Source organism: Prionailurus viverrinus, unplaced genomic scaffold, assembly GCF_022837055.1.
Source record: "Prionailurus viverrinus isolate Anna unplaced genomic scaffold, UM_Priviv_1.0 scaffold_39, whole genome shotgun sequence".
Classification (NCBI taxonomy): domain Eukaryota; kingdom Metazoa; phylum Chordata; class Mammalia; order Carnivora; family Felidae; genus Prionailurus; species Prionailurus viverrinus.
The window spans coordinates 2,297,979-2,320,639 of NW_025927607.1; the positions used below are offsets into that span (position 1 = coordinate 2,297,979).

A 22,661-nucleotide genomic window follows, 5' to 3' on the forward strand; every position below is an offset into this window, starting at 1 on the left:
CACAGCTAGGCCTAGCACCCCGCCCCCCACACAATGTTCTGCAATCTTATTTCGCACAGAGAACTGAAAAAAGCCAGAAGGCTCCGACAGCCTGTCTGGGCAGGTCACTTCCTCAGTTTCCCACTATAAAATGCCACGTCCCCAACCAGGCACATTATGAGGGCGAAAGAGCACAGGTAAGGTGCCCATGAACTACCAATGTCACAGCAGCCTGTGGGGTCACCACTACAGGCCAATCCAAGATGCCATGACGGTTTGGCCAAGGAAAGACCCAGAGCACATCCAAAAGCAAACACAATCTCTGAAGGGTCAAGAATCATTCAAATGTAATAACGCAAAGACTAGAAAAAAAAAAGAAACCTTTATTTACAACCATGGGAGTCCCACAGGAGTACACGAAACACACGTAATGTGCGCACACACACACACACAATGAACCTCTGAAGTCAGCACATGCCGCGCCCCTGGCCTCGCCGCGCCCTCACTGCCCTATCCGCACCACCATCACCGTGACGTTGTCCGCCGAGCCCCGCTGCACCGCCTTGTTGGCCAGCCTGTTGCAGGCTGCTTCGTAGCGCGCGTCCACTGTGGGCTTCCCTTCTCGGCTCTGGATCTTCTCATCCTGCCAGACAGCAAAGGGGCACAGGTGAGCGGGGGATCCGGTCACCCTCCGAGACGTGGTCTCGGAAAGGAGGAACTGCTCCCCAGCCTCCGTCAGGCCAGGCAGCAGGACCAAAGGACCGATGAGTCCCCTGGGTGGAGTTCACACAGGAAAAGTGCACTGGGGGGCCGCGGGGAGGAAGCCACGTGCAGCTCGAGCAGCTGGTACTGGGTGAGCTCTTACCTCCAGGCAGGACAAGATGAAGTTGACAGCTTCTTCCGGGGTAAAGACCTTGAAGAGGCCGTCACAGGCCAGCAAAATGAACCTGCAACGGGAAGAAGAAATATAAACGGGTTTTAGCAGCAAACGTTATCAAATGGCTGGACAATGCAGGTAAAACAAATACTTATCCAACTACTCAAAGGCTAAGAATTTTTTACAAACAATTTAACTTCTATGAGAGGTGGAAACTAGCATTTAGAGCTGTGATACTGCCCATCAAAACTGGACTACCCTTCTGTCCGCCCACAAGATGATTATGGACTAACCCAAACGCTAGGTACTTCTTAGATGAACTCGAGGTAAATTGTGGAATAAAAACATCAGGTGTTATGGCAAACACACTGAATTTCCACCACCACGTGACCGTGTAGACACAGACACGAGGGCCTCGAGCCCTCACGAAGCGCTGCGAGAGTCCAACACGGCAGGCAGGACAACCAGGTACGTCTGTGGTCTGAGAACAGGATCAGGTCCCTTTCAGAGGCCCCCTCCTCTGGACTCCCGAAGGAAGTCCTTGGGAACAAGAGGGTGCAGAGGGGGGCTCCCCCACAGCTCTGAGGTGGTCATCCCTCTCTGCTCATGCTAACACCCAGGTCTTGGTTTGTCTTCTGGCCGGGCGCGTCCCCCACAGTGTTCAGTGATCACGCAGGGTGCCTGGAGCCCAGCAGGTGCACGTCCGGGGAGGCTCCCGCCCCGCCCCCCTCCCGTGGTGACAGAGCCCGAGTAACTGGTCACACAAAGCCACGACTACAACCCAGAGCAGGGGAGCTGGCACAGCGCACGCCACAGGGGGGCCCGGGCAGGGTCTGGAAAACCAGAGGAGGGGCTGGTGGAAGGAAGCGTCCCAAGATCCCAAGGCCGGCAAGCGCACACGGCCCCACACGAGACGCTGGGCAGGCGGGGCCGTGGGAAGGCGCCTTCGCACAGCGGAGGGAGCAGGCCCGCTCCTCAAGGCTCCTCGGGGCTCCTCTTGAGCCTCAGGCTGCCTACCCAACCTTCAACTCCTCGCTGAGGGGCCCTGGCCGTGGCGGGCACGGTGCCATCTTCAGGCAGCTCATCACGGCCGGCCGTCTCTTTCTGGCCCCGGCCCGGCGCTGCTTCAACACCTCCCTTCTCCACCAAACTCCTCAGCATGGAACTCAGGACCCCGCACAACCCGCCCCCCGCCCCCCAGCACCCTGCTGTCATCCTTCGATCGCTCTCAGCTACTGCCGCCCGCCCGCATGTCATGCTCTCCTGCTGCAGTGGCGGTGCATCTTCCCTCTGCCGGGAGGCCCTTCTCTCTCCCACAGGGACATGGCCCAGGTCCCCCGACACCGGGTGCCGGACCCCCCCCCCCCCACCCCCCGCTCACACGTGCGCTCACCTCCTGGACTGGGGGACCCGCCAGGGCAGAAAGCAGTCTGTCTGTTCCTGCAGTCAGGCCCAGGCAGTGCCCACGACAGGACTGCTCCACCCACTCCAGGCTCATGACACAAACTGAAGTCGGGAAGGGAAACCAGACTGTGTGCACGCACCCCTGTGCCGGTGGCACGGCCACGTACCTGTCGTTGGGGGTCAGCTGGCAGCGTCTGATGTCTGGCACAGAGGTGACCCCGCAGCGCTTGTACTGCCCGTCCCCGATGGAGCGTGACACCTCCAGCACACCCAAGACACGTCCGTCCCTAAACCGGGGAAACAGACTCCATGTGACAGATCGTGGGTCCACAGTCCTTAGAGGCAGAGGGAAGACGGAGCCCGGGAGTCTGCTCTGACCTGCGCTGCCAGCCCTGAGCCTCAAGGAACACACGCTCGTCTGCACGTTCCGTGCTGAATCCTGGGCGCCTCCGCCCCGCGGCACCCGACAGCACGGTGCACCCCCTGGCTGGCACGGGGCAGCCCCCGACCCCCAACCTGCTATCTTGCCCATACTCAAGCTGGATGTGACAGGACTGGGTCGGGCCCTAGGTCTGCTTTTCTATTTTGTGTTTGCCCTGAAGCCCCTCAGGCCACATCTGAGCCCGCAGCCAGGGTAACAGCTGCTGCAGCAGGACACTTTGAACTTGCACCCAGCCGGACTTGGAAAATACCTGAAGGTAACTGTTCCCAGATGCCGAAGCACCGCTTTCTTTACACAGGCTGTGAACGTGGTTTATCTTAACCTGTATCGATTGTAGTATTCTGCACATTAGGCTTTTACCCATTCCGATTTTTAATTAATTTATTATTGTTATTTTTTAATGGGAGAGAGGGAGAGACAGAGCATGAGCAAAGGAAGGGCAGAGAGAGAGGGAGACACAGAGTCTGAAGCAGGCTCCAGGCTCCCAGGTGTCAGCACAGAGTCCGACATGGGGCTTGAACCCACGAACTTTGAGATTGTGACCTGAGCTGAAGTTGGGACGCTTAACCGAGCCACCCAGCACCCCAAGTTTATTTACTTTTTGAGAGAGAGCACGAACAAGGGAGGGGCAGAGAGGCAGGGAGAGAGAGAATCCCAAGTAGGCTCTGAGCTGTCAGCACAGAGCCCGACACGGGGCTTGATCTCAGGAACCTTGAGGTCATGACCTGAGCCAACATCAAGATTTGCACACTTAATCGACTGAGCCACCCAGGTGTCCCTACACGTTCCGTTTTCCAATGAGGCATCCAGAGATGGGGAGGCAACCTAGAAATGGGCCTGCATGTCTGTCAGCAGGGCAAAGGGCCCCCACTCGATGCCCCCGAGAACAATCCTGATGGGCCTGCGTGCTCTGCGGCCTCCGGCAGCTGCAAACCCCTGGGGCCGCAGGCCCTCGCTTGTGACACCAGAGAAGGCGCACACGAGGGACGCGTGAGTGCTCAGCAAACGCCAGAGCCGTTCGCGGGGGTCTACAGAGGTTTTCCAAGTGATGGAACATTAGGAAATGCTACGCAGAGATGCTTTGCAGATGGCTGCGGGTGGCAGGAAGTTCCTCACTGGCCTAGGCCGCTGTGTTGGCACCAGAATCCAGTCCGGTCCCGGCCCTTCACTGTGGCCACACCGTCGCCCTCCCGGCGGGGGCCTCCTGCTGGCATCTTTAGTACAATCATGGAAACGAACAGCAAGGGGGACAAAGTGCACAGGAGCAGAGGAAGACCTGGGTGGGGGGAGGGGCGCTCTCAGCCTCCAGAGCACTAACGGAAGCCGCTCAAAGCGCGAGCCCCACAGGAACCCAAGGAGGCGCTTCTTTGGTGACCTGTGACTAGGTGTGGCCTCCCCCGCCCCAGGCACGAGCCTGGCCTGCTTCCACGCAGCCGCAGGTCCCAAAGACCCGGTCAGGCCAGCAGCTCTGCACAGAAACCTGACGGGCGCGGGGTGTGAGCACAGCAGGCCCCGCCCCCCTGAAGCACAGCCGTTTTCAGTGTGTCCCACGCACTGCGGGAGCCACAGCAGGGAGCGCCAATGATCACGCCTGAAGAGCCACCTGTACTTCAGAAAACCACGTGGAGAGCTGACCCGCACTCCCACGTGCAGGACACACGTACGCCAACAACGGACGGGCCGTGTGAAAGCAGGCAGTGAACTCGGGACGCGGGCGACGCCGCACGACTGTCCTCGCGGAAAGGGGAGGGACCCAGCTCAACGTGAATGCCGACTGGACGCCGGTTTCCAACCAAGACAGCGCTCAATAGCTGGGGAAATCGGGATCGGCCAGAGAGGAGAGAACCTGGCAACCAGAGTTACTCCCTGCGTTCTGTCTGCAACGAACCTTCAAACAGGGCAGCCTCACACGTGGCAAAAATGTTCGCTGCTGAATCCAGGGGTAGATGCTGGAATGTTTTACTATTTTATATCGTTTTCTGTAGGTCTCAAAGTGTCAATAATAGCAGCGGCAGGGCGGGCGTGGAGAAGACAAAGCCGGCCCGCCGCCCTGAGCCACCCTCCCCTCTCTGAGGGGCTCGTCCTAGCCACACCATCAAACGACATCGCTAAGACACCTCAACACCGCTCTCAATGACGTGGAGCCTGGGGACAGAGGGTAGCCGCCACATGGCTGATACTCCTGTCAGCCACAGGACTGTCAATGTCCAAATTTTTTCAAGGAGTTCGGGCAAAAGCAGAATTTTAAAGTTCTAAGAAAGCCAAAGGAGCTCTCAGAGTTGTGACTCCTCTCCAGAGGCCGTGCACCACTGGCCGGAAGCAGCCTAGAGCAGCAGCGATGGACAGAAAATGCCCCTCCGGGGACAGACGGCCGCGGGCTTCCCCGGACCCCTTCCTGCTCTCTCACCCCCCACAGAACATCAAGTCCTAACGGTCATACTGCAAGACCAACCAGAAAACGCCCTGGCCAAACTCCGGTAAACGTCCTTCAGTAGAGAAAAGACGAGGAAAGAAGTCAGCCTCGTCAGCCACCTTCGAGAAACAGCAGATGAAAACCAGAGCGGGCACGCGGTCGTCAAAGGTGTAGACAGAGACGGAGCCGCAGACGGAGCAGGTCGGTGCGGGCTACGAAGAGCTACTGTCTTCACCACTTCAGATTCTCTCCTGGAGAATTTGCCTAAAACTGTGGCTTATTCAGTTGTGACAAATGACAGTATTCAAGAAAGTTCCTAGGCACACGGTGCGAAATCCCACAACCTCCATTCCCCTGCTTCCCGGCTTCGACCTTGGTCGCCTCCCGCCACAGACCCTGCGGAACGTGGCAAGTCTTGCCCCGGGAGGCCCCCCGGCCACGGTGACGGGGAGCACCCGCCAGCCCTGTTACCTGACGTTCCCGCCAGCCTTCTGTATTCTCATCCGCTCCTCATACTGGGTGGGGTTGTGCTCCTTGCTGAGGCTTAAGGCCGCGTGCTTCTGACTCTCCTCATTAAACCGACACAGGATTGCCTGGGAACACGGACAGTCCCATGGTCATGAAGTTCAAAGTTACCAGGTGAAGAGAAAGGTTAACAACAGAGTTTCAGTTCAGTCTCCCGCTGACAAACACGAGTTCAGAGCATCAGGCAGCAAAGAAGCGTCACAGAAACCGCGACCAGGGAGAGGGGCCGTGGTGCGGGTCCAGTCTGGCGCCAGCACCGCGGGACAAGCAGCCAGTCGCTGACCCTCCGCAGGCCGCTGCCCTCTCATCTGCGACACCCAACGAGGATGAAAGCCCCGGGAGGCGTTGCTACTCCCAGAATCCTCTGCAGGCAGAGGGGAGGGCAGGAGGGCGGGCTGGCCAAGTGCCTCCATTCGCTGCCGCCACTGTGTCCACCACGTGGGAACTTCCGGGGAAACCTCAGTCCTGCGGAGCAGGAAGCCCGGAGGATAGATATGTGCCTGAGGTCACACAGCAGAGCCAGGAGGCAGACAGGATGCAAATTTGGATCAGGCTCAAAGGTTTTGTTCCCCCCCCCCCGCCCCCTCCCCAATTTTACTCATGTTTCTTGTTATTTAGTCTCAACACATGTGACCTAGGATGGTCTGCTAGAATATCACCAGATAAAACCCACTGCACAGGGACCATCTGTGATGCTCACTGCTGTCCCCCCAGCGCCTAGTATTTATGCAGAGATCACTCTAAACACGACAGGGTGCGGGCAGCGGTCTCCAGGTGCTGCCTGAGAGCGGGAAGGCTCACTGGTCACCGTGACCGCTGCCGCAGCACCAGGCTTGCTGAAAGAGGTCCTGCCGCATGGGGAGGGGGGCGGAGCCAGGCGGCAGGGCGCTGCCCTCCAGCTCTAAGCCATTCCCCACCGCTGGGGCCGGGACAATGGCTGCCACCAGTGGGAAATAAGCAGGTTCTCGCCCGCGGTCACGTGGCCTGGGCTCCGGACACGGCATCACCTAGTGCTTCTCCAACTACTTTTGACTTATTTGGTGTTGAGGGAAGGGCTCGCCCTGTTCCTTCCCAGCCACCTGAAGTCAGAGACATGCAGCTGAGGAATATTCAAGCTGCTTGCACAGGGATGACATTCTGACCCACAGCCCCATGGCGGCAGAGCATGTGTGCGTGCACGCAGGGCCCAAGACGGCTCAGAGAGCAAACAGCTCCGGCGCAGCTGCCGGCCCCCTGCCCGGAACGTGGAGTCTGCAGAAGCCCCAGCAGCGGCCCCGCAAGAAAGACCTCAGCCCGTCACCACTTCCCACCCCGCTGAGCGCACGCTTCCTGGTGTCGGCCACACCCAGCGCCATCATCCCGGGAGCGGCTCCGGAGCCACGTACCCGACTGTCTCCGAGGTTGGCGATGTACAGGATGTTGTCCACGGCCAGGACACACGTGGCAGTGGAGCCATCTTTCCAGGCAGGCTTCCTGGGGGCAGACACGTCAGAAACACGGTCACCGCCGACCGACACCCGCACTTCGAGACTCACTTCCAGAGCTGAATGGTAAGGTCTGTCACCCCGACCGCGCACGTTACCAGTCAGGAGAGCTCACTCGGTGGTGGGTGACTATCAGAAGACCTCCGCGCCCTCACACACTCATCTTTATGTGATTACACTTACTGGCTTGAAGCTTGTTTAAGGAACTCTTCATCAGTATGCTTAAAAGTGTCCAAAAGGCATCTCTTCACGGTTTTCTCTACGCTGATTACATCTCCTGTTACGGAAGCAACCAGACGACAAACTCTTAAGGGCAAATTCTCCTCCCGCTGCCATTTTGTTTCTGTGTCGTGACCAAGAACATCCTACTTCCTCGCCCGTAAGACAGGGTCAGTGGAGTTTGTGACCAGTCTCCCAGGTGTGAAGGCAAGACACTCACTCACACACACACAGCTCACGCAAGGTGCCATCACGCAGACGACAAGTCCTACGCCAGGCACCTACACGGCCCCACCTGCCCACCTCAAGCCCCACTCCCTTCTGCCCCATCTTCAGAGAGCCACTGACGGTTCTCTGCAACGTGACCCGTCTTCCTGATTTACACCGACAGCAAACACCAAGACGAACACGAACCGACTTTGTTCTCAGTCTCACCTTTAGGAAATTTCCTGATCAAGTTCTGATGCAAGTTCTGTGCAGCAAATTTTGAGGCTCGAATTCCTCCGTGTCCATCAAAAACAGCAAAATATGAAACCCGGGTACTGGAAGAATGAATTGTCAGTTACTGATATTTTCACAAAGATTGCTCCTGTCCACTAAGGTTTCTAACTCTTATTTCAAACAGTGAGCACTGAAAAGACTGAGGATGCCCCCTGCTAAGACATCAGCCACACTGTCACAACGGAGAAAAAAGACACAACGTTAACTGAGACAAACGTGGAAGTAACTTTCATGGTATTTTTTATTCTAAGTTCATTTAAGTGATTTCTGCACCCAACACGGGGCTCGAACTCATGACCTGGAGATCCAGAGTCACACTCTTCCGACTGAGCCGGCCAGGCGCCTCAACTTTCACGGCATTTTTAAATGAAAAGTAAAACACTCAGGGCCTTGGCTGGCTCAGTCAGTGGAGCATGAGACTCCTGATCTCGGAGTTGGGGTTTCGAGTCCCACACTGGGTATAGAGATCACTTAAAAATAATCTTAAAAAAAAAAAAGTTAAAAACTCACATTTTTCAAAACTCAAGATTAACTGATCTTTCACTGAAGATGAAACTAAAATACAGAACTTGTATTTAAAACAGATTTCGTTTTAAACCTAACACACCAATACCAGTTACTGATCCAAGACCATGAAAAATACCTCGGAGAGCAGAGGGAATTCCAGAATTGTTACTCAGACTGACCCAGCAGCTAATTCTCAATGCCCACCTTACCACTTATTCCCCTTTCAAATTCTACCAGAAAGCTTTCATATACAGAATAAACACCATTAACGATTTAAAGCATTTCAAGCAAGAATGAAAATGCCCACGGGAAATGACATTCACTCTGCAGAGCTCTTTCTCAAACATGTTTCGAGTTCCTTTTCAACAGAGACCTCATGAGCTGTGACTAAATACCTTCGTCTGGTTCCTAACACACGGTACCTGCTAGGGCACAGTTTAGTGAGCCCAGTGAGACCCACTCCCTGGGCTCTCCAGAGGCCTTTCCTGGCTTCGAAAGGAACTCCAAAGCATACCAGTGATCAACGGCCGCCTAACACCAGGGACCGTGCATACACACGTGGTCTTCTCCGCACAGGACCAGGTACCAGCAGGGACCGTCACTTCCTCACCTGGACAAAAGCCACCGGCACGAATGGCTCCAGCACACTGTCCGTTAATGACTGTGGCGCCGGTGAGTGAATGTAACAGACTGTGACTGTGGAAACACGGCGGTGCACACACACGTGATCCTTGCCCTAGAGTCCCCCGTGTGCACGTGGGACATGTGTTCATGACATGCCTTGATGTCCTGCCTTCTGATGTCTTTCCTCCATGCCTCAGAGCTTATCCAAAGGCCTCATTTTAATCTGTACAGTTGCAGGACAATTTTCCCTGTTCTTCTCCTTGATGCCATTTCTGCTCTTTCTCTTTTGGGCCCTGACCACGACACGGCCTCCTGGATCACCACGTGCTGCCAAAGGAGCAGCTCCCCCCTCCACCTACGGGCTCGCAGAGTAAGAGCGCTCCCTGCCGGAAGCTCCTCAGACACTGGGCAGTCTGTTCCCATTTAACAGGGTTCTCGGCTCTGCCAGAGCCGGGAACAACTTGGGGCCAGACAGCTCTCTGTCGCAGGGCGTCTGGCAGCAACCTGAGCGCTCCCGCCCATGTGACGACCAAAAACGTCGGGAAGGGAAGCACTGTGCAAAATCGAGAACCGAGCAGTCCAAAGGACAGGCCACGCTCCTGAAACCTGCCCACGGAACTCGGGCCAAACGGTCCACAGAGGCCTGCTGGAGCAGGGACACTCACATGAGGGACGATGGGGGCCTGCACTCCTCAGTGATGTCGTTCAGGATGACGTGGGCGTCCTGCATCTCCTCCCGCTCGCCCTTCCGCTCAGCCACGTAGCCTTTTAGACCAAAGATCACCGAGGAGGCTGCGGGAAAGAGAACAAAAGGCCAATACAAAACTGTGCTCTTCCCTCCAGAAGCCCTAGTCCCAGAGCAAACGGGGGGGGGGGGGGGGGGGGGGGGGACAGGGGACTCTGGCTGTTTCACTCAGTGATGTCCTAACCGTGCACATGAATAAGCTGCTCCCCTGCAGCCACCTACCTCCCCAGCTGCAATCTGTAACTAAGATCAGACCACTGTTAGACAAGGACGGTCTCTAAAAGGCTGGGCAGTGGGGCCGCCTGGGTGGCTCAGGTCATGATCTCACGGTGGTGAGATCGAGCCTGACACTGGGCTCCGCTGCGCTGGGCACAGAGCCCGCCTGGGGTTCTCTCTTGCTCGCGCATGCTCGCTCTCTCTGCCCCTGCCCACTCTCACACAAACTCCCTCTCTCTCTCAAAAAATAAAAAAGAGAAGGCTGAACACTGAAGAGGGAAGTAGCAGACGACAGCAAGTTAGTACCGACAGCTTCGGTTAAGGCATTAACAGCAGAGCAAGGAATGTGCTGTCGTCCCAAACTGGGGCAAGGGATTGTGTGCAAACCCAGTCTTGTCAGTAATCTAATGAGGACAGAAAAATTCCTAGTTTAGACACATGCATGGAGTTTATCCCAAATGCCCTGTTGGACACGTGAAACTCTATTCCCATGCCTGAGGCTGGTAATGAATTTGAACAAACAGTAAGACAGTTGCTTCTACTTCAAGTGAGGAAGAAAAGGATAAAGGAGTACACACACCATGGGCACAGAAACCTGCTGATACTGAACGGCCAGGCCTGGTTAAGCTCCTTTTCGGACACCCTAGGGCTGTGTAAACAATAAAACGAACACGTTGACAGAGCCGTCGCTGGTAAGCACGATGCTCTTGAGGCTCAAGGCCATGACCAGCTAACCTACGACCCCGTCCTTAAGCGGGTTAGTAGGCTCCTCACACTCCTCCCAGTGCACCCCACGGCTTTCGCTCGGAAGCTCTGGGGCAAAGGACAAAATGATCAGTATGATGTGTGAACATCCACGGCTACCTCTCTTTAACTGATACTTTTCATTTCTTCTCCACTCTGACAAGTTACAGAGCTGACTACAAATTTCAACTGGTTTTTCCAGCCTCAGGCTCCTTCTTGGGAAGCTGCCTACTAAGCTGATCACAAATTCAAAGTGCTCAGCAACAGGCCGTGAACAAAGACAGGAGTCAGAGAGAAAGTGGGGGCCCGACAAGCTAACTGTTGACTAGACAAGGTGAAGTCAAAATGACCTGGGTTTTCTAACCCTCAAAGAACAAACGTGGGTTTCCGACCTGACCAAAGTTGGGCCAGAGACGAACAGAAAAGTTAGGGGAGGAGACAAAAGTAAACTCGGAAGTCTGTCTGCAAAAAGAGAACCCTGCCAGTTTCTTAAATACAGACACGAAACGGAAGTGAGCTGAGCTCGTTTTTGCTCTGGGTTGTTTTAAGATGGGAAGTCTAATACATTTGTTTTCAAACTGTCTGAAAACCTTTACAAACTTTCTTTTCCACAAGCTCTTCGCTGCCGTTCTCTTCTTCAGGGGCTCTTCTCTTTGCTCCTTTCCCTTCGTTCTTTACCGTCTGGGACATCGAAGCGTCAAGAGAACCTGGACACGAGGAGAAGCCAGACAGACACAGCTACAGACTGTCAAAGTTCCCAGCCGACCAGGCTCCACCCCAGCCCCAAGACGAAATGACGTGCGGCGCGAGCACTGGGAGAGCGGCAGGCACAGGGATCTCATGGCGAGGACTTGGAGGGGTGGGCAGTGGGCCGGGTGCCCACCAGGAGGGACCACAGGTCAAGATCCAGGTCCTGCTCAGGCCAACTGTGAGAGGATCTGCAAGGAGGGTCGTCAGTGGTAAAAACAGCCCACATTTTGGGGCTGTGACACACACGAGGCTCCATACCCACAGGCCCTTATTAATAGGGAAGTTTCCAAAATCTGCAAAGTGACACGTCCTGAACAAGTCAAGAAAGCATCAAGTGCCCCGAGGGGGTTACAGTGAGGTAAATGTCAGGTTTTAAGAACCATGTATTGCGAAAGGCCAAACAGGACCGCTGAAGCCATTCACACTTGCAGAGGGATGAGTCTGTACTCAAGCCAAAAAGCTAAGAGCGCCTGCAGGGTGCGTGCGTTTTGGAAGGAGAAAAGTCTAGTCTCAAATTAAGGCAAGTGACTTGACCTCCCCGCCTCGGTTTCTCGACCCGTAACACAGGGAGAACACTGTCATCTCGGAAGGTGGGGACGAGGTAAGTAGAAGCATTTATCACAGTGCCTGGGTCATCACATACCCAATAAATGGCAGCCGTTGTCATAGTAAGCAGCCCTAAGTATTCTCTGCATTTCAGTATAAAAGCATGTGACCATCTACTCAATTATCCTTCACCAGACATTTCTGAGTACAGAGGAAGGGAAGAAAATGTCCCTGCAGAGTCAGTTACTTGCAAAAGGACAGATATCTGCAACAGTAGGACATTACACACACCCTGCCCCACATAGTAAAGCACGTTAACTGAGAAAATTTCACTGATGTTTCCAATATACTTTCCCCCAAGGTCTTTCCAGTAGCCTCCTGTCATGTACTGTTTATCCCAGCTTTCCCGGTGCGTATGTAAAACGATCTTCCTCTCTTTTAACTCGCAAAACAGAGACATTTTTATAGCTTTGTTACTGACTCCTAATTGAATCACTTGTAGTCAGAGCGGCAGGCACAGGGATCTCATGGCGAGGACTTGGAGGGGGTAGTCAGAGAATGTGGTCTGTATATGAAATCAATTCATTAGTGGGACTTACTTTATGGCCTAGAATGTAGTCGATTTTGTATACGGTGAATATGTCTTCTCAAGAAATTCAATATATTGGATGCAAGGTTAGATTCTAAATCCGAAAAAATCAAGCCTGTTAATAATGGTGCAAAATCTTCTAAGTTGTTACTAGTTGATTGTCCTTTGTCCTGGGAAGAACTAAGACACAGCTATGTTGAATTTTCTTTTATTAAACCTGTAAAGAGCCCTGTTAAATTGATGTTTGCACGCATTAACTTTCATTGTAAGACTGCTGTCCTTATAGGCAAGGTTTCAGGTTTAACTGTGAATGAGAGAATGCTGTGGTGTTTTAGTAAAGCCCCGAAAACCTGAGAATTCTCACATTAGAGGCCTGTAATAACTTGTTCTGAATACAGAACTATGCTAACTTAATCCATACATTCTAGACTAACACTGATTGTTTTTATGTAATGAATTAGTAACACAAAAGATCGACTTGAAAATCAGCAGCAAGTGTTGTACCTGACGACATAAGGAAGGTATTTACACCAGCAGATAACTGCAGGTGAAAATAGACAGCCTGCCCCCTGTCCCCTCACTCTTGTCCTGTGGCCCCCTGTCCTGCCCTCACTTAGAGTGATTCCACGTGAGAAGTCCTCAGTGAGACAGAAGAGGAGACTCATCACTGTGACCACTGACCAGAACCTGCTCTTTTCTCCCCTTTGACCTAACTGGGATGTAAAAAGGAAAAAACATTTCCGGGAACAGGTAGAACCAATGTGAACAGGCTTGGCAAAAATGAAATCAAATCAATAAAGGTTCTTGAGAAAAAATAAGGACTGAATGAAAATAACCAACTAAGGTTTCAAGAAATTCCAAAAAAACTCCTGCACACGGTCTGTACTAGTTACTAAACCAGTGTCATTCAGACTGTATTTTCTTGAGATCAAAATTCTTTTTAATGTAGGTGCCATAAAAAAGAAGACTATCTGTTTTTATAGGTTCAGGGATATTAAAAATATTTTAACTATGTCATATATTCAGAGACTTCTGCTGAATACACTGGAGTCTGTCACTAACAGAGGCAGAGACGGACTGCTTTTTTTTTTTTTATAAAATGTTAAAAACAAAGTTTAAATGACTAAGCTCTTAATTCTTAAAGTCAGTTGCAGAGGTTGAACCCCAAGAAGTATACAATAATCACCAAAAAGTGATGCTGTATATAATCTTTTTGTTTCCACCCGATGGTGCCTATTTCTTTTGTGATTTTAATAAATCTCATGCTGTATGCTGGTTTCATGTCATCCTAAGCTCTGTAAAATCTATTAATACATTTTACATAAGGATACAATTTTTATGTATTATTTCCATTGGCACATTGAACCTTTTCCCTCCCACTTACCTGAATCCCCACTGCTGGCTGGTGGGAGATCATCAAAAAGCAAAGGTCCCCCTGATCCTGAAACACAGCAGAACACTCAGTGAGCCCACACAACCTGGGGGAGGCAAGAGCTTCAGAATCCATCCCACCAGGACACCTACGCAGGTCAATGAAATCATCTCAAAACTCTCGTGTCAATCCAGTGGCAACGCATACTTCGGTAAATAATGGCTCGAACCTATTTTCTTTTAAAGTCCTATCAATCAAAGGAAACAAAAATCTGCCTGAAAGAGTTAAATCTGATTTCAGCTGGTAAAGTAAACACTCAAATGAACCGGAGGAAACTGCTCAACGTTTTTATGCAGCTCCTCAGGGCTAGCGACTAGTGGATTTTTCTGCCTTACCTGATGCCATGGATTCAAAACTTAAGACAGTCCAACACCTAAAACATCTGTGTGTTGAAAATGGGGGAAAGGGAGAAAGATTTGAGACAACTACAACCCCAGGATGACACGTTGACACACACCTGGGAGAGCCTGAAGACTGTACCTGAGTCAGTACTGCTGGCCGGAGGGAGGTCGTCGAAGAGCAGAGGTCCCTTCTGAGCTTCTCTGCCTACAACACAGAGCACCTGCTTAAAGAGCATCTGGTCACCGGCCAGGACACGTTTTCGGGGGGGGGGGGGCACCTTCTGAGATGTTTACTATTAAGTTCAAATTTTCTCCTTGTTGGACAAACTTTTTTAAAGTATTTTCTGGACGGCTATTTAACACGGACATTTGCTTCCAACAGTTACAGTCAACAGAAAAGCAATGAAAGACGACCCAACTGGCATTTGAAGGGCCACTGGGTATTTTGAGGAAAACAAACATTTTTTTCCTCAATAATTTCATGCCTGAAAGCAACAAACGCTTAAAAACTTTTCTTTAAAAATAAATCCTGGGAAGAAAAATACGGATTCTAGGCCAAGAAAACAATTATTGGGTCCCTCAAGATAAAACTTCAAAGACAGAGGGACTCTTCCAAGATATGTGGTCTTCAAAAGTCCTATTTCAATAGCATTCTGAACTGACCACCAAATAGAAGGTCAAACAAATGGGCACAGAGAAGGTGAGGGGCTGAAGGAAGCAAATCGGTGTTAACCTCGCATCCCCAGCAAGTGCCCACGTCAATTACCATCTATGGAGAAAATGAGGAATTTCAGATACTCCAAGACAATAAACTCAGCGGAAAGCCAGGGAAATTTTTTATCTAAAACTCTGAAGATTTACACACCAAAAGTACCTGTCTTAAATGCTATATACTCCATTATCCCTTTCCACATAAAATGTAACCACCGTTCCTTATTCTCCAGCTTTCCCCAAATTTCTACGTAAGCTATTAAACACTTGAACGGGGTGTGTGTGTGTGTGTGTGTGTGTGTGTGTGTGTGTAAGGGCTGAAGACGCAGGTGTGCACAATCCCATCCTGCATTTGGCCCCCTCTGGTTCCTCGGAGTTCAGGTACAGAAATGTCCTCGCTTCACAACCAGTTCAATTGTAAGCTCCAAAAGGCTCCGTAGCGTCCTTTTGCCTCTATGTAGAAACGAACTGGGTATCAATCCTACTCTTTTAAAAACAAAAGTTTAAATTAAAATACAGAAACTCCAAGGAAAGAAGTATCTTCAGGAGTTTTTAGGTCAAAAGTACCTTAAATACCTGATAAATTTCTGATTTAACAAAAAGTAATAACTCTTCTGCTTTACAGCCTAATTCAAATGGGAAATGTCTATTTCATTAAATTATACCGTTCTCCCTCAGGATTTCCCAAACTAACTGCAAATACTACCGTTTATCTCACACATGACATAAACACCCTACAGAAAGTATTCAAAAAGCAGCATCGCCAGGCCATTTAATGGCATGCAGAATGACCACTTAGTCAACAGTCCTCCTCCCAGGATCCCTAATGTTCCGACAGGGCACTTCCAAGAGGAACCCAAACCACATTGTGTCTGAGCCTCAAACGCCCATTCTCCTAACAGACTCCAAATGCAGAACAGGCACACTGCGTTCAGTGGGGCCCGAGGGCCAGGCGTCTCAGGAGAGAGAACATTACAGGGAGGGGGCCGACCTGAAAAGCAACCCACCCTTCCGCTGGGGCCAGGTCAGGTTTTCGTTTCTGAATTAAACTACCCATCTGAATCAGGTCCCTCTACTGCCACTGTCCAATGGGGAAGTCCTCTCTCCCCAGGGAAGACATTTTCAGTTCTTGCGAGCCTTCCTCACAACAGCACTCCCAGCACAGCCCCGGCCTGGCCTCTACCCTGTGGCTACAACTCCGACGCAGTGCACGGATCTGAGCACCACCCCAGGCAATGGCCCATCTCCACGGGCTGAATCGAACGCGCTTCTCCACTCCTTCTCACTCTGGGATACTGGAATACCGTAAGTGCTAGTTCAATTGAACATGAGAGCATCTCATTTCTTTTGGCCACAGCTGAGAATGGCTTGTAAAAATAATGAACATTTACTGCCTTCCAGGCACTGTTCTATATTCTAGCACTCTATCTATCTTCAGTGCATCAATCCTTACAACAGTTTTACAAGGTGAGTACCATTACTGTGTTCCTCATGGATGAGGAAACTGAGGCAATCAGGCGCAATAATGCCCAAGGGAAACCCTGTAAGGGGTGGGGAGTCCAAGCCAGGCAGCCTGGTTTCCCAGTCCATGCTCTTGTGAGGTGCCACACTGCCTCCACACGGCATCTCATTTAACCCTTCCAACAACCCCACGAACACAATCTCGAGGCTCTAGATCTCTGGAATACGTCGCTGAAAGGATCAAATAGCTTGCATTTGGATTCTTAAAAAAAAAAAAATCTGTGGGGTATCTGGCTGGCTCAGTCAGTAGAGTATGCAACCCTTGGTCTCGGGGTTCTGAGTTCAAGCCCTATGTTGGGTGTAGAAATTACCTAAAAATAAAATCTTAAAAAAATTTATGGGGGCGCCTGAGTGTCTCAGTCGGTTAAGAATCTGACTTCGGCTCAGGTCATGATTTCGCGGTTCATGAGTTCCAGCCCCACGTCGGGCTCTGTGCTGACGGCTGGGAGCCTGGAGCCTGCTTCCAATTCTGTGCCCCCCCCCCCACTGTGCCCCCCTCCCCTGCTCACGCTCTGTCTCAAAAATAAGTATACATTAAAAAAATTTTGTTTTTAAATCTGTAAGTCATAGATGCTATAACAAAAACTTCTGATCAGCCAGAATCTTACATTCTATTTTGGGTAAATAGTAATTCAAAGTATCTGGGGCTGCAATAATTAAGACAAATGTAACTGTGACCCAAAACTTTGGAAGAAGGCCCCCCAGAATTCTAAATACAAGAACTTAATGAAGAATGAGACAAGGCTAAAGACTGTTTTTCTTTACAGTTAATCTCACCTAGGGTTTTTTGTTTTGAGTCATCTACATTCTGAAGCTGAGAAAACTACTTTTGGGTGGATCATATTCACATCAGCTAACGGCTGCCGTGCGCACTAAAGCAACAAGAGGGTCAAATATTTGGCTTCAACTGTTCTTTACACCTGAATCTTTTCAGGCTCAAATGCAATGTACCACAGAAGCATCAGAAAAAGCCCCCACTCTGCCCTCCCCCCCCCACAGTAACAGAGGAGCGTGCACGTTCCACTTTCTTTCAGGCTGATGCCCTTGTGCACGAGCATTCTAATTTCTAGAAGGCAGAAGCATACTGCACACAACAGCACACACACCCCTGTTCATATTAAGCCCTCGGGGCTCATTCCAGCTAGCACACCTGGGTCGAATTACTCTTCCTGACAGCTAGGTACTGTCGGGGGGCGGGTCGTCCAGTTCCCTTACTGGTGGGCACGCAGGCCGATTCCAGTGTCCCGCAGGACCAACAATGCCACAGCAAACCACCGACATGTCCCCTACCTAATGTGCTAGACTGCTGCTCAAAGGGTATGAGCGGTTTAAGCCTGGCAGATGCCAACATTCGTTCCCCAAAAGCTGTGGTAACTTCCACTCCCAACACACTTCACGAGAATGTCCGTTCCTCTCCATCCTCACCGCCATGTTGACAAATTTCAACGTGATGGGTGAAAACATGGAACCATCAGTGATGTGCTATTCCTTTCCCCAGTGACTGAGGAAGCGCAGCTCTGGTTCCAGCTGCTGGTCATTCGCATCTCTTCTTCCATGAACTTCCATGAATGGCCTTTGACCATTTTCAAATGGGTTATTTGTCTTTTTTTCTTTTTTTTTTTTAGAGAGAGCATGCATGCAAGTGGGGGAGGAACAGAGGGAGACAGAGAGGAAGGGGGGAAGAGAAGGGAGAAGGGGGGGAGAGAGAGAGAGAGAGAGAGAGAGAATATGAATCTTAAGCAGGCTTCACGCCCAGCACGGGGCTCGATCCCACGACTCTTCCCAGAACCCAAGAGTCGGCTCAACCAACTAAGCCACTCAGGCACCAAAGTCTTTTTTTATTATTAGTGCGTATGAGCCTTTCATTTATTAAGGCTCATTAGTAATGTGTACTTAAATTATTTTCTGTTCATCGTTTGCCTTTGTGGTTATTTTGTCCCACAGAATTTTTTATTTTTATATAGCTAAATCCCCTTTAATTTTTTATGAGTTTTTTCCCTTGCTTATCGCTGAAGTTTTATAATTAAAGTCTTTTTTTCCCTAGTATCTTAACCTTTTTCTACATTTAGGTCTCTAGGTTTTTTCCCAAGAAATATCCTTAAGACAGACTGTCCTGCAGTATTTACCTAGTCCCCACAGCTGACCGTCAGTTTCAAAGCACACTGGCGTAGCAACCTAGTAAGTGAAAGAACCACCCTATAAAACTGAAACCAGCTTACTGCCAAAGCAACTTTAAACCAGGACACCTTTAACTTGTTTGGATTATCAATTATAAGCTGTTGACCTTAAAGACATCAAGTGAGCTCTTTCAGGAGTATGATACAGCAGAGAAGTTTCACTCCGGTCTGACATGGACATACTTCCTCTTTTCGACAAACCCTCTACACACAAAAGACTGGATTCACTCAGCAATCTAATCTGTAAGGGGAGTGAAAACTAATAATTTAGCACAAAATCTGAAAACATTTAATGTGTTCCTTCTACATGTTTCTTCAGATCATAAAAATTAAAAGGCTTGGGGCGCCTGGGTGGCGCAGTCGGTTAAGCGTCCGACTTCAGCCAGGTCACGATCTCGCGGTCCGTGAGTTCGAGCCCCGAGTCAGGCTCTGGGCTGATGGCTCGGAGCCTGGAGCCTGTTTCCGATTCTGTGTCTCCCTCTCTCTCTGCCCCTCCCCCGTTCATGCTCTATCTCTCTCTGTCCCAAAAATAAATAAACGTTGGAAAAAAAAAATTAAAAAAAAAAAATTAAAAGGCTTGGAGGCAGGAGCATTAGATGGAATGTCTAAAACAACAACAACAACAAAAGTCAAAGAGCTACTTAAACAAAATACACTTGATGTGAGCTGAGCAGTGTGAAATTTCCTACCTTTTCACAAAATCCAGTTAAGAGTGCATTTTTATTCTCTTTTAGGTAGCCGCTGAAGTTCACAGTTCATTTACTAACTAACATCCACTAGGCACTGACCATGTGCTACACCTGTGCTAAGCACCTTACATGTAGTTCTCTCTCTAATCCATGAGCTCACAGAAGACGCCAGCAATCCTATTTTACAGATATGGGGAACGGCCACAGAAGGCAGTTAGTGGATTTGAAACCAGTTTGACTACATGTCCAAAACCACTCTTCTCCAGGACTGTGAAAATGACTGGTCTTTTACCGGTGCCTGCATTAGCTCAGAAATCTGTGGCACCTGGACATCATATGTGAGGGTCACGATGATGCAGTTTTGCCTCATCTTTCCATACACTGTATTATTTTTTGTAATGTTTCTTTATTTGAGAGCGAGAGAGAGCACCCACGCATGTGCAGGGGTGGGGCAGAGAGAGCGAGACCCAGAATCCGAAGCAGGCTCCAGGCTCTGAGCGGTCAGCACAGAGCCTGACATGGGGCTCGAACTCACAGATGGCGAGATCATGACCTGAGCCAAAGTCAGATGCTTAACTGACTGAGCCACCCAGACACCCCTCCATCCACTTTATGAAACCAACCTTATTTTCCTTTCATGTAGTCCATTAATTTTATCAGTCAATACCACAGATTTTCTAAAACAAAATATGGTGTTCAAATTAATTTTTCAAAAATCACAGTATGTCCACAAGATAGTGAAATCAGAATCTGTTCTTGTTCAAGTGATTTCAACCTGTTAACTCTCATGTTGTCAGTTTTAACCAACTGCGCGTCCAGAGAACTTTGGATCCCAATTCTTACCACTCACTTTACTGCTTATCCCGCTCAGCTTCTGGCCATCTACAAATTCAGAAAGCATGCCTTCTTTGTTTTTAAAGCTATTTTAAAAAATATACTCAGCCAAGCAGCAGGGCCTGGGCAGTGTCAGTGCCCTTCCCACAAGCAGGGGGCAGTTTACTCATCCAGGGAACAGGGGTTTAAACACTTTGCAGCCCCTTTGCCACCCTGGCATCTCAGCCAGGGGTTGGAGACACCCTCCCCCCCTACCCTGGATTTGGTGGCAAGCTGCCAAGTACCAACTTGTAAGCCTTCTGAGTTGTCAGATTTTGTATCACCTAAAGGGTGCCCTCCCCTGAGCAAATTAATTTCTGGTAAAAAGTCACAGTTTTTTGTTTTTTTTTTGTTTTTTTAAATGATAGGCTTACAGGCACATCCGCAAATCCACACTCTGCCCCAAACATACTCAGAGAGAAGGTATATTCCATCAACGGGGTTTAAAAAAAAAAAAAAAAAAAAAAAAAAGACTGCACACACCAGGCCAGAGCTTTTAACCCCAACTAGAACAATTTAGGAAGTGAATGGTCGAGTTGAGCACACAGGCTCAAAGACAGTTATTCAGATGCTTCTGTACCATCAGAATGGTAAGTGGGGAAGAGTTAACGGTGCCATTACTGGGAATGATGGCCCCATAAAGGCTGGCCAGACGGTTCACGCGCCACAAGCCAGAATCCAGGCCTGGCGCAGGGCAGGACCACCCCTCCTTAAGAGCCCCAAGTTCACCACTCCTCCACACTAGTATGTTCACACAGACTGGAGAACTGAATGCCGCCGCCCCATCGCTCCCTTGCCTAGACAAATCACAAGTCCACCCAAGCTCAGAGGCCCCATCCCAGCACCGCCTCCTTCCCCAGCGTTTCTGGATGGACTACAATCACTCCTCCAGGCCCTGCGGCATTTCCCACGGTCGCTAACTTTTGCCAGTTTTAATTATAATCACTTGCATTCCCGTTTAAGCTCTCTGCAGGCACAGACTGGAGCTCGTTGTACACCCCCCTGTTCCCCACGACAGTAGTTTCCAAACCACAGTCTCCAGACTTCTGCCGCACTGGCCAAAAGCCCCTGGGGATTTTAACCACATAGATGCAGGACCCTACCTTGCTTTCCGATTTAGTGGACGGAGGCAAGCCTGGAAATCTGAACTTGTTTTCAAAGTTTTCCAGGTCTTCTGCCACCAAGTTAGGCTTAGAAAGGAGGCCCTATAGAGTGGAGCGTCTCCCTGATCGTCCCCGCGTGTGAAAGCAATGATCAGCCTCGCCGAGCGAAACCCGGGGCGGCCACAACGCCTAGGATGCGCTGGGCTAACAAAGGCCTGGTCCCAGGCCGCTCGAGCGCGGCGGAGCTCACACCACCGCGATGAGAACACGCACGGCCGCCGAGGCCCGGGCGCAGCCGATGCGCGCACCTGCGCCGGTGCTCTGGCCTTTGGGGAGACGGGGGACGTCGTGGGGCCCCGGGAAGGAAGGAAGAAACTACTGAGAAAAGTAAAATCCTAAGAACGCTGGGAACGAGCCCTCCCTCTGGGCGTCAGAAACGCGAAGGACCGCGCCGCTGGTTGCTTCGGCGTCGGGGGTGGAACCAGAGCGGACCGCAGCCCCGAATTTGCGGCCCGGCCGCAAGGACAGCGGCGGGGAGTCGGCCGCCAGGCCGCGAGGCCGGGTGGTGCGCGCGGGGCCCCGGGCTCGGGCCGACCCTCCGCCGCCGCACGTGCGGGCCGCACACAAAGGACGCGGCGGCCCGCGGCCGGCTCCCGGGCCCGCCCTTGTGCCTGCGCAGCCGACATGGCGGAGACGCGCCGGAGCGCCGCGGGGCCCGCCACCCCGGCCCGGCAGGCCGCGCTCGCCCCCGCTCCGCCCCGCCGCCCGCCTCAGGCGCCGCGGGCCTCCAGGCCGCCGCCGCGCGCCCTCCCCTGGCCGGCCGGGCGGCCACCCGCTTACCGGCAGCCGGGCGCGGCGAGCGCTCGGGCTCCGGCAGGTCCCCGAACAGGTCCATGGCCGAGACTGGGCGGCAGCGGCGGCGGTGGCGGCGGCAGCGGCGGTCGCGCAGCCCGAGGGCGGCGGCGGCAGCGGCGGCAGCGGCGGCGGCGGGGCGGTGGCGGCCCGGGCGCCGTCAATCACCCGAAGGCGGGCCCGGAACACCACCAATCGGCGCGCGGCGTGGCGCGGCCACCCCAGAGTCCCGCGCGCGGGTGGGCGGGGCGGCGCGCATGCGCCGAGGCTGATTTCGCCCTGGCGGGCGGAGCCGACGTCGCGGCAGCCACGTTCCCGGCAGGCGGCGGGTCTGGCTCTTCCTGCTGTCCTCCGGTAGGGCGTCCGGTGCCAGGAAGCCGGCCTGGGGAGAATTGCC

At 51.8% G+C, this 22,661-nt stretch overlaps 1 protein-coding gene across 8 annotated transcripts; it reads right to left on the minus strand.

Moving 5' to 3' along the window:
* Nucleotides 1-342: 342 nt before the first annotated feature.
* Nucleotides 343-22,395, minus strand: ILKAP (ILK associated serine/threonine phosphatase). Of its 8 annotated transcripts, none has more exons than XM_047846527.1 (12): nt 22,253-22,395; nt 14,478-14,543; nt 13,950-14,006; nt 11,271-11,387; nt 9,641-9,767; nt 7,779-7,885; nt 7,308-7,401; nt 7,026-7,113; nt 5,587-5,708; nt 2,428-2,547; nt 845-926; nt 343-622 (listed from the first exon to the last, which is right to left on the minus strand). In XM_047846527.1, the coding sequence occupies exons 1-12, from the start codon at nt 22,305-22,307 to the stop codon at nt 482-484; spliced, it is 1,176 nt and encodes a 391-aa protein (XP_047702483.1). In that variant the 5' UTR covers nt 22,308-22,395; the 3' UTR covers nt 343-481. The 8 variants fall into 8 exon arrangements, with proteins under 8 accessions (XP_047702483.1, XP_047702490.1, XP_047702489.1 ...); XM_047846534.1 differs by having other exon boundaries at nt 14,455-14,543; nt 22,253-22,335; XM_047846533.1 differs by adding an exon at nt 12,576-12,659 and having other exon boundaries at nt 13,950-14,543; nt 22,253-22,335.
* Nucleotides 22,396-22,661: the final 266 nt, after the last annotated feature.

Coding starts and splice junctions, on each gene's coding strand:
- ILKAP (XM_047846527.1), bottom strand. CDS start 22,307: ATGGACCTGTTCGGGGACCTGCCGGAGCCCGAGCGCTCGCCGCGCCCG. Junction 14,544..22,252: donor CTCGCCGCGCCCGGCTGCCG/GTAAGCGGGTGG, acceptor TCTGTGTTGTAG/GCAGAGAAGCTCAGAAGGGA. Junction 623..844: donor TCATCTTGTCCTGCCTGGAG/GTAAGAGCTCAC, acceptor GCTGTCTGGCAG/GATGAGAAGATCCAGAGCCG.